Source organism: Periophthalmus magnuspinnatus, chromosome 1 (assembly GCF_009829125.3).
Source record: "Periophthalmus magnuspinnatus isolate fPerMag1 chromosome 1, fPerMag1.2.pri, whole genome shotgun sequence".
Classification (NCBI taxonomy): Eukaryota; Metazoa; Chordata; class Actinopteri; order Gobiiformes; family Gobiidae; genus Periophthalmus; species Periophthalmus magnuspinnatus.
In genome coordinates, this window is record NC_047126.1 from 18,159,223 (window position 1) to 18,171,284 (window position 12,062).

The 12,062-nt window shown below is 37.0% G+C and overlaps 1 protein-coding gene across 2 annotated transcripts in view; it reads left to right on the forward strand.

Moving 5' to 3' along the window:
- The window catches only part of LOC117376408 (E3 ubiquitin-protein ligase DTX1-like), a 41,999-nt gene that overhangs the window by 9,587 nt on the left and 20,350 nt on the right, over nt 1–12,062 (forward strand). For both annotated transcript variants that reach the window (XM_033972890.2, XM_033972880.2), the window contains exon 3: nt 11,212–11,426. In XM_033972890.2, coding sequence (XP_033828781.1) covers nt 11,212–11,426 — 215 coding nt within the window. The remainder of the gene's footprint in view (nt 1–11,211; nt 11,427–12,062) is intronic.

Below are 12,062 nucleotides of genomic sequence, written 5' to 3' on the forward strand. Positions count from 1 at the left end.
ACTTCAGTATATTGTAATAACCCTCTAGTAGGGCTGTGCAATTAATCAAATTTATAATCATCATTCAAATTATTATTATATTCAGTTACAAACATTTTGAAGGGAAAATACAATGAATTAGTTTTTGTCCAGAATGGTGTAAAAGGAAAAGGGACTGTAGAGGTGCTGTTGATGTGTCAGTGTACAGTATGTTATGGTACAGTATGTTATGTTGATGTGTTCAGGTGTGCTCTTTCTTCAAATTCAAACCTGGAGCAAGGACACTTTTCTACATTTGCTTTTAAACTTAAGTATCACAAAACATTCTGTACAGGATCATTTTTGACCGTTTAGACGTAATTGTTTGAAATAATCGTGAGTTCGAATATGAGCTAAGTAATTGTGATAATAATTTTGTCCATAATTGAGCAGCCCTTTACAAATTTGCCTACATTTTGCTGATCTAAGTTTTTGATTAGGAAAACTAAAATTATTTTGTGTGAATTTTGTCAATTTTCTATAGAGGAAAGTGTCAAAATGATTGAAAAAAAAACTGTAGCTTAGCATTTCTTTTTTAGTCTCTTTTTGATTTTTAAAAAGAAAAAGTTCTAATCTAATGGCAATACTTTTTTCAAATCTCCACTCTGAAACTTTGCCTTTTTTATCACTAGGCAAATATTCTAATGTTGTGTTTAGTCAGACTGCAGTGTGAATAACATGGTAACAGCAGATAAGAGCAGTGCAGTTTAGAAAAAAGATTTAGCTGTGACTTCCTCTGTCTTGGTAACGGATGTGTTTAGCACATGTTCGACATACTCCAGTAACAGCCACTGAGACAAGCTACATCACATGACACGTGGATATAGAAAAGGCATTTTCAACTCTAAAAGACACTTAGATACTTAAATAAAGAGGTTATACTATCACTCTAGTAAACATCATTCACATAGAGCAGCATTAAAAACATAAATCGTATAAATATAAAGTCAGAATAAATTAAAAAGGAAAGTGAAATATTAATCAACAGTGTAATCATGAAAAACCTCATTCATTAAACTTTAATAATTGTATAACAGCAGTAAGGATGTAAAGTACTATAAAATAACACTGTGAGAACTGTACCCCTATACACCATCCCCACAGCGCAACTCAAAATGTGTTATTCTTCCCATATATAATAGGGATTGGCTTTATTATGTCATTGTGGCAGTGCAAAGCCTATGCTTAATCCTAAGATGTTTGTGTTCTTAACAGTGGACTAGCTGAGCTAAAACATGTCACTGGCTTTAACTTTAACTTTAGCAGCTTCTGTTGATCTTTAGACTATTCACACAGCGCTTCAAACTCATTAACTGAGTATAGTCTCTGTCTGATAGAGTGAACTATGCTTTGATGCCACATGTACTTTCACATAAAAAGACTTCCTTGTATGGAAATTTTATTTCAATTTATTAATGTAAGTAAACTGCAGGCAATATTAATATATCCACTGCTTTTAGTCTAGCCCCTGATTGTCTTAAAAAGCTGAAATCTTTACATTAAAGCAACACAGTGTAACTTTCTGGACGTGGCATGTCACTTGCACAATTCCATGGAAATAAGTTAAACTGTACTTGGTAACATTCTCTGCAGAGATAAATATGTTTAATGCCATACTGTGGAATAATACAACCAGAAGAACAACATTTCCATGGCGTCAGGCGGGTGGAAGCCCTACTCCAGGCTGAGTAAGAGTCAGGTTTGTGGAGATCCAACATCACTGTATGGGTGGATTCAATACAATAAAAAACCTGCTTTCATTTTAGTCTATTTTCTTGACTAAAAAGTTACGCAGTGGGACTATAACATGCACTTCACATTAAAGAGACAGGAGTACAAAATCACAAGTAGTAATTTAATGGTAATTCATGTTAATTGTTTAGCCTTTTTTAATGAGTGCTAATTGTTCACGCCTACACATAAAAAAATTGATTGAAAACTTATGTTATGTTCCATTCTTGTTAAATTAAGAAATTGTTGAATCATTGAAACTTATAGACCACAATCATTTGTCCATGACTAAAAACATTAAAGTTCTCATATAAGCCAGTAATTCATAAATTATTCAAACCATATAACACTTTGTTTTGGACAAAACAATGAAGACCAAACTTCATTTGTATTTGTGTTATTAGAAAAGGTGCATTAATAAATAGGGACCAGGGCTGTAAGAGATCAGCAAATCGCAAACGCTGCGTTTTTTGTTTTGTTTTTTACCAGGATTTCCTACACAAACCACAAAAGGTCTGTCTTATGTCTTATTCTTCATAAAACTGCCAACCCTGATAGATCTGTACAAGCATGTTCTGAATTGTGATTCATGCATTAATTTGTCAGTTCAGTCTTTTTGTCAATTCTCCTGGATCCATTTAAAATGTAAACTTAGAGCCTCATCCTTTAATTAAAACAAATCCTAAATCTAATTGCAATGCTTGTCAGAAATATTGCAGTAGGATATTTTTCTCAAATCGCTCAGCCTTAATAAACCAGGATGTGAAGCTGACTTTAAGAGCAACAGTATTCTCCAAGCATCCAAGCACAGACCATAACAATAAACTTTAGCTGCACGGTGGTTCATCCCTGCTCCACTGCATGTGTTTTATATGACCATTTAAAACCCCAGGCTCGTCATTTAAAACCTAAGCAGGGCGTTGTTCCAAGAGGGTTAGCATCTTTTCTCCTCCTACAGCCACATGTAGCTCATCCTGCCCCAGCTGGTCCCACCGACGGAGACGCATTCCCAGACCCCCACAATGCCTTGGGGCACAAGGGTCATGGGGGGAGGGAGAAAGGGGGAGGAGGGTGAATTCCCCCGAGACACAGCCCAAAAGGGGGGATTGTGCTGACCAAGAGGGGGTCCTACCCTGCACACACAGGATAAGTGGGACAAGTCAGCTGTTTTTATAATGAGAAAATCACACAGACTCATGTTTAGACTTGTATTTGTTTGTGGTTAGTGCCACGGCTCCCTCCAGGCAAGACTCCTGTTTAGCAGCATCTTGTTGACAACTTTCTTATATAAATTCAGCTGCCAGATACTACCATAGTGCTGTGGTCACATTATTTATTATCACGTGCACATCTCATTCAAATTTTTACAAAGCTTAGAAGTAGGCCTATCATAATTATTACTATATCCACTTACCTGCAACTATATATTTTGGGGTTTAATATTTATCGTGTGTGCAGTTTCTTTACAAAAGTGGAGAGATTTTTGTAATTTTTATATACAGCTCAAATCAGACCATTTGAGCTGTAAAGGGTAGAATAAATAACTTCTCTAGCTAATTAATGCTTCGTTTTGCTGCCATTTGTTGCCTTTTAATCATACAGTACATTTAAAAATAGATTTACTGGGACTCTGTGTCAGTGGTATAAAGTAGTTTCAGTATTATTGTTTATCGCAAAATTTCTCTGTAGCATTATGTCGTCCTTTGAAATCGTGACTGGCCTACTTAAAGTTTGTTGAAAATCGCTACGACTGAAATGTTAATCAAAAGTGTCTCAAAGTTGCATTCTCAGTGGCAGCAAATCACAATTAATGTATACAAAACTAGTAAATATGTTTTTTTTTTCTTTTGTTTTCTCTCAAATTTTAATGTTCCTTAATGTCTTTATAATATACATGGCTAAAGCCACACTGTGTAACTTTTAACCAAAAAATAGACTACAGAAATAGCAGTTTTTTTCCATTACGGATGAATTTATTGCACTGAAAACATGTCCTTTTACTGGGCGGGTTCATATCTCAACAAACCTGACTCAATAATCTAAGATCTAATCAATCTGTGTCCGTGGAGGATGTGAATGAATGGTTTTAACTTTATATTTCTATGGATCATGCACGGCTGGACTTTGTTCCACTTTGGCATATGCCCACTACAACAGAACTAATCCGGGATGAAATCCAGAATTTTTCCATAAAACTAAATTTGGACCTTCAAGAGGAACTGCATTTACAGTAGTTGTCCCTCCAACCCTGCCCTATTATGTATCTGATTGTATTGATTAAGTGAATATTTGGAGATATACAAATATTAGTTTTCCACATTGTCCATTGACCAAAATCACTGTGACATGAACTTGTTTAGACTTGTCCGCATCTGTTTGTCCCTTCAGGGGTGACTCAGTTGTTCCTGTTGCCTACCTGATCCGTGTCACTCCTATCTCTCCTCTATCAGCCTTTTTTCCCTTTTACACTCTCTGAAGGTGAAAATTGACGCTGAACTCAAAACTCCAGAGACAGGACGCTTTCAAGGTGATACCAAGTGGAGACAAAGGCAAAGAAAACACAGAGGGGAGCTGGTGGTAGGATAAAGTTAGACGGAGTTGGGAACAACAGAAATACAGATAAAACAGTTAAAAGACGAATGGAGTAGAGATTCCCCTGAGGTCTCTGTAGATAGTAACACGGAAGCACCGGTACATCCTCAGTACAGGCCTTTATAGGGACAGTCAGACAAATAACAAAGGTAAATTAAAACTGCAAGATGGTATAAGTTTAGATATCAGTTTAATTTGCCCTAAATATGCAGTTGCTTTCACCAGGCTGGGTGATATGGCAGAAAATGTAACACAAAAATAGTAGAATTTACTCCTCCCAAGTCCTAACTTTGCTGTACACATGTTTTTACTGACTGAAGAAGCTCGCCCCATGGTGATCGTTGACATTTTGAAATGACTGGATTCCGAATTGATTAAAATGTAATTAACTGCCTAAGAATGAGGTGTGGTATGGAGCGAAAACCTGTTGGCACATATCAGCAGCCACATCTAAGTCCTGGGGCAGCTGTGGCTACAGGACTCAAAGACCCCAACACGAGTAGCAAATATTAGCTGGGATTTAACTACTGACCCCCATCTTGAAACTGTGCTGACAACTTATTCATATTGAATATTGATTAATTCAGGTTCCTAGGATACATAAGTTATTATTTGATTTTGATTGATTTTGATTTGTTAAGGAGGGTGTTTAACACTTCTTGTAGATTTGAGTTTGTCATTTGAATAGTTTTGTTGAAAGAGTTTGAAGTAGTCCAATTTATGTTAATCGTATTTGAATCAATTGATGATGAGAGGTCTTGCAAATTGTCCTCAGCCAATAAAACCATGTGGTTCAGAGAAGGTTGGAATGGATTAAAAGTTTATATTGATTAAAGTAATATTTAAAGTTATTTCATTTTATCAAAACTAAAATAAAATCTGAGACCCCAATGGATACTCTGTGTTTTGGTAGCCCAAGCAGAGCAGTGGGATGTACTACAACAGTGAAGACAGGGAGAGGTGTAGGAAGATGCGGAGAGAGGGAGAGAAAGAAAGAGAGAGAGGAAGAGAAAGGGAGAGGGGTGGAGGGAGGAGGTCAGGACTTTGAGCTGTTGTTTGTGAAACTGTGCGACTCAAGTTACTGTCTCTGAGGCCCCTGAGGTTCACTTCAGTCAGCACCGCTCCACCACACAACCTCCATGTAAAATCATTTTTCTAGTGTAATATTTCACATTTTATAACAAATATTACAGTTTGTTAAAGTTGTAACATTTAAGATATGCTGTCCCCCACCCGCTTGCTTGAAATGTAATTTCTTTGCCTAGAATGTTCCACTGTGATACATTAATCGTGCATTTATTCTATTACAGGTGTTTTTATTGACCAAAAATACCATGACCTGCCACATGCATGTTTCCATGGAGATACAACTTTACTGTCATACTATGGAATATTATAGACAGAGCAATGACATTTAGAGAGACAAGCAGATGACGTACACTCTCCATCTGAAAAGTGATATAGCACAACTTTAAAATAAAAATTTAGACAAGATCCCAGCTGACTCTCATCGGAAAGTATAAATATTTATGCATTGCTGCCAAAAAAGATTTCAGGCTGTTGTTACTCCAGGTTCTCAAACATTCATTCATCTTTTTAACACTAACATCTTCAACAAATCTGGAGCTGTTTGAGAAAAGCAGAAGTGCTGACATCAATACATGTGCTTTTTTTGCTTCATTCCCCAAAATCGTGCAAAATTGGGCTGCAAAGTTACTTTTATTAAATTCATTATTGCAAACTTGGAATACCAACAACACCACAACCTCAACAGCTGGAAACTGAGTTACTTAAACTTAAATTGTCTATATATTTTTGAGTGTCACTCCCATTAACTATGTAAAAATTGTATGTTTCGCTAAATTGTTTTATAAAAAGTTATTCTATAAATTTACCAGAGTACCCAAGCCTTCAAGAATTACAGTGCGAAGTGAAAATTCTTGAATTTGAACTCCTTTCTAGTAACTGAAAAATAGTTTTAAATTTCTTATGAAAAATTGCTAACAGCCCTAAAATGCACATTAGAATTGCTTGAGTGCTGCTTGCATTTGACCATGACCCTAAAGTATGTGGCGGTTTTCCACTTGTTTCTGTAAAAGTGAAAGAATGCGTGTTGTTTTGGCTCTGCTCCGTTAATGCTTCTCATGTGACGAGCCTCAGAGCAGATCCAGGCGTTTCAGCATTTCAACAAGTGCAGCAAAAACAAGGGAAATGTGCATCTGATTTATATGATTTATATTTTATGTATTTTACAGTCTGTTGGTCTTGGGAAAGGAAGTGCTTGACTTTAAAAGACACAGTTACAGTTTTTTGTGGTTTTGTACTTGCTCCATTTGGTTGGTCAAGTTTTCCATTTAAAGAATAATGCTTTTAAAATTGTGTTAAAAAATAATTAATATTCTGAGCAGTTCAGTACACTTCTGACAGCTGTAGTTGCACTTGTTATTTAGTACATTATTAGCCATGTAACTTTTAATTGAGTACACAGTTTCAGTACTCACTGGTTTTGTCTGTACTTCATTTAAATCCTGTAAAGTAAAAATATTTGGCCTTCCACCCACCCAAACTAGAGCGCAAATGAATTATTGTCTAATTAATTAAGGCGCACTATGTAACTTTTCTGTTGGAAGATCTGCCACCTGCTAGTCTCCATGGAGATGTTATTGCTTTGCCTACAATGTACCACAGTATGGCATCAAACCTATAGCGCATTTATTCAATTGTAGGTGTTTTATTATGTTTTTAAGTATGTATTCTTACTGTGAGCAGGGTCGCCTCTCCACAGATCTTACCTTTAACTTGCCACCTGCTTGTGGATTGATAGGTTTAATACCATACTGACCCTCGACTGGAAAAGTTACATAGTGCATCTTCAATACAGAATGACTAGAACTGCAGATGAGTATAGTATAGAATAGATACCATAGACTCTAGCCTATCCATGGGTTTCAGAATCATGAGAAATTTGGGCCATTTCCATAGCGATTACAGAATTAAAACAAAATAAATGTATAGAAAGTAAAGATTTTGTCTTATGTTTTAACATGAAAAGTAAATTGGAGTAATCAGATATAGTCTTTGTTTAATTGTATTAGGCGTATTTGAGCAGTGACATCCGGCACAGTTTGAGTTACTTATTGGGATTAAGGGACAGTGACTAAGATAAGGAAGAAAGGCTTAAAGACTCAAATCAATTCAACCAGGTGCCCAATCCACGTGCGAGCAGCTGATAATGAGAAGAAAGAGTTTTTTGTCTGGGTTTGGACTTCTCTGACCTCAAATAACTCTTCAACCTCCATAACATTGTTTCTACTATTTTCATAACTGGTGCACTGATAAAATGTTGGGATTTTTTCATCTTTCATAGTTCATGGAAAGGCCAAAAATATGGTTAATTAAAAATGTTTTAGCAATACTTTTTCAGCAATAATCATGTTGAAAACAGGAATTTGAAATGATCACTAGGGCTCTAGTCCTTTAGTCATGTACCTTAGTTGACCAAAATTTGTATTAATCAAGTAGGACTTATATGCACAACATCAGAAAGGAGACGTTAGAGAATTAGCTGAAGATTTGGCAGTGAATCTTGTGTTTAATCGGCTGTTTCACATATAAATACACTTGTTCCTTGTATTTATCTGTTTAAATAGTTGTTTACATGAACTGCCTTGCTAGTGTAGTCTTGTGAGTGCAGCGTGGATCAGATACACAGAGATACATAAGAGTTTTGAGAGCCTTTGACATGTCCCCATTTTAATCGAATAATCGGTCTTTAGTCGACCAAGAATTTCTTTTTGGTGGACCGCAGGTCTAATTATCACTCAAATAAAGAAAATGAAATAAGATCTTTTTGGACATGTAGCTGTGCTAATCTGAGCCAAAGCGTGTGGGAAATAGGTTGTGTGTGAATGAAAGGGTCAGTGATAGTCCAGGGAACAATAAGCACCAGATGGCCAGTCTCTCCACCTGCCTCCAGCGCCTTTGTCTGCTACCAAATGCAGCGGTTCTGACTTGTGCCTTTTAAGTCCACACAGTTTCATCAAGAAGAATAATACTACTCTGGATAACCATAGTGTATTTTGGAGTGTTGTTTGTTTGTTGACCAGTGGTAAATCTTAATCAATAATCAGAAAGCGAAATTTGGCTTAGTGACAACCCCTGAGATTTCTGGTGGCTCTCATTACTTGTTGTTAATAAGAGTTGTTGTAGTAGCAATTAGGAATGACATTTGATGTGATATGTAATCGTTAGATAAGGGCGGTACGATTCAGTACACATGTTTCCTCGATATGCAGCACGTGTCCCTACATGTGTCACAGGAAGTTAAAAGCTCCATAGAGACTTACTGCTGAATTATTCTAACAAAGGTGAGTTTTATCTTTCAGCTACTTATCGTTTTATGTTGATAGACCTAGGGATGACAAAAATACAAACTTTATAATGCTCTAAATCCATTGTGGCTTTACTTGTCATTAATGAAATGTGCTCATAATTCACATGTGAATCTTTCTTCAGACACTATCTCATAAGTTTGAATCAGAAAGCGGTCCATCACTGCTGCTGCTGCTGGAGACGAGGGACAGCAGTGGTGACACACAGTGGAAATTGAACCAAATGAACTGAAACACTTCACACTTTACAATAGTTGTACTGTAATTTGTTGAAATATAATGTTTAATGTTAATATCAGCCTTTATATTTTGTTCATTAGAAAAAAATAAAAGCAGGAAAAATAACATGAATGATTTGTTTTTGTTTCTGCGACCTAAAACGTACCAAAATCAAAGCCATATTGTGACCCATGTATTGAGATCTGTATCAGATCATGAGAAAACTGTATTGTTTGTTTCAGTGTTGTTTGCCGGTTGAAGAATATTGAAAAAATAACTACTTCAATCATAAATCACTCATTGGGAAGTGAAATGTGTCATCATGACAACCCCTAAATATGCATACTCATGCTCATAACTTGCTGTAGTGGTAGTGCATGTTGATGTGGTAATAGTAGTAGGGGAAGTGGTTGTTGCACTGACATGTGGTATAAGCGCATTAAACAGCACTTATACCACATCTACAAACTGAAATGTCTCGCAGGTGAATGTGAAATTCCTGTAACTGTCTGTAAATGTCTCAAATATTAGTTGTTTCTGTGTTGTAAATGAAGCTCGTCCCTACATTCTACTCAGAGCAGTTGAGCATTTTATTTACCTGTTGCTATGGTGATGTCATAGTGATGGCAGCAGTGATAGAGAAAGTGATTTAACTGTTGCAGGACTACTTGAGCATTATGCCCGATTTCAATAGCTAATTACTGAATGTTAGTTATTGAAATTCTCACTGGTCGTGGTATAAAGCTTTTAATTTAACTTTATAATATCTGCACTAAACTGGACACTTAATAACACCGGTCACTTTAATAAGTCATGTTTGCACTGTTGTTTTGATGCTGCTGTTGTACATATACCCTTTAAGTATTTCATTTGATTTTTTTAAGCATATCTTTTTTAACTTTGTGCATGCCCTTATTTGTATTTGTATTTATTCAGTGTGTTTATGTTGCACTTTTTCACCGAATCAAGTTCCTAGTCTGTGAACTGTGTTCACAGACTATGGCAATAAAAGTCTTCTGATGATTCTGATGATGATTCTGATGATTAATAGGCCTACTATCATCATCACATCCACATGAAAAATACAATAATGTCGACTTAATTTGCAGGTGCATTTTAAAAGTGACAATGAATGCTTGAATTCCTGTGCAAATGAACCATAACATCAGACCTTGCACTATTTTATACTTGAGTTTTTGAGTTATGTTCTCTCAAATGATTTTCCCATCTACATTTTAAAATATCTCAGTAGTTTCACTTCAGGTTTTGAATTTTTTCATGTGCATGTGTCAGACTTACCTGGACTCATATTTGGAGAGGCCCCACCCAGAGCAGAGTCCAACTGTGAGTGACATGTGAATGCTGGACGAACATGTTAAAATATGAGAGAGGGGCAGGGGGGAGGCAGAGGGACAGTGAGGGCTGTTGCATTTAAGGATTAGACAATAGAGGTAAAAGTACAAAATCCTACTAATCCCTTTAGGGTCCCTATGTAAGGTGATGCATACAAAAATTACTGATAAGAAATGTAACCATATTGGTGATGGCAATACTGGCACTACTACTGCAGAATAAATGAAACAGTTTTAAATTCTTCTGCTTTTTTTTTTTTTTTTTTTTTTTTACTGCTATAGTGGCTTTATAGCATATGCATTGACTGCCTGCAGTTTTCTCCAATACCAAAAGCGCTTGTCCTCTGTGCTAACTATTTTGACACTTTTGGTACTACTGCTACTGTTACTACTACTGCTACTACAACAACTACTGCTACTATTGTTACTACTATTATTTCTTCTACTACTATTACTACCACAACTACCACTAATACTACCACTACTACTCCTATTATTACTTCATATGAGTTCATAGCAGACCACACACTGAAACTCTTTAGTGAAACTGGTTGTGACATTGAAAGCACCTCTTCATAATGGTCTTCTGTATTCAAACTTGCACAAAGAAAAAGTTCCTCCAGGGATCAGGACGACCGCACCTGACTCATGTATTATTCTCATAAAAACAGGGATCAGCTCCTGTGTCCACTCTGTCACATGTTGTGTGCAACAGTTTGTCTTTGGGTTCGCTTTGTAATAAGGAAGGATAATTTTAGTGTTAAATGAATATTTGTGTAATAGCAGTAGTGTAAAAGATATTTATTGTCTGAACTTGCTGTCTGGTTATTTGAGCTGCTGTGTAGAATACTTGTCACATGCTGCAGACTCTAACGTCAACACTAACCCTGCCCTTTGGTGTATTTCAGGGACCATCCGCCCAGTAAGGAGGAGCTTCTATGACCCCTCCTCGGCCCCGGGGCAGGGCTGGCAGTGGGAGTGGGAGAATGACGCAGGATCGTGGACACCGTACGACATGGAGGTGGCCATTGCCATAGAAACCGCCCATAGCCGCCAGCAGCCCTGCCTTGACCTCACGCCCCTCGGCTTCTGCTACCTCATCGACTACCAGAACATGACACAGGTGAGTGCCACTGGGGCACACTGTGAACAATAGGAGCAGGGCTATATAATACAAGTTTACACCTAATGTTTAATGTACTCAACCACTATGCACTTCATAGTCCAATGAGATTCATTTAGTATTTTTTTTTTCAGACCAAGGTTTAGTTTGTTTTCCTACATGACAACTTTGGCTGCTCACTAGCGTTATTTCTTAGAGTGCTCACTAAGGATGGGACAATATACGATCATATTACCAACCCTGATCAAAAAGGTTCGCAATTAATCATTTGTGGCATTTTTTAATAATCATGATCATCGTACACGATTACAATCGCCTTTACAGCACCAGACTGCCTTATGTTTCTGGTTTCAATACAATGTTTAGATGTTAGTTCTGGTGTTTGCCCACAAACCTGTTAGCTTCTGTGCCTATTCTGAATTGGGGATGGTTCTTCATCACCGTCAGCCAGCGTCATAGTTAGTGTGCAGGCAGTGGATCTGGATCCAGATGACGCCACACATTTATATCATCCACTCATGAAGGTGAAGCGTGATGTGTGGAATTATTATGGCTTTGAAAAACAAGACCAATAGGGCAAACAGCTACCAATCTGCTGAGCCTGCCGAAATGAAGTTGTAGTTCTGAGGGCAAACA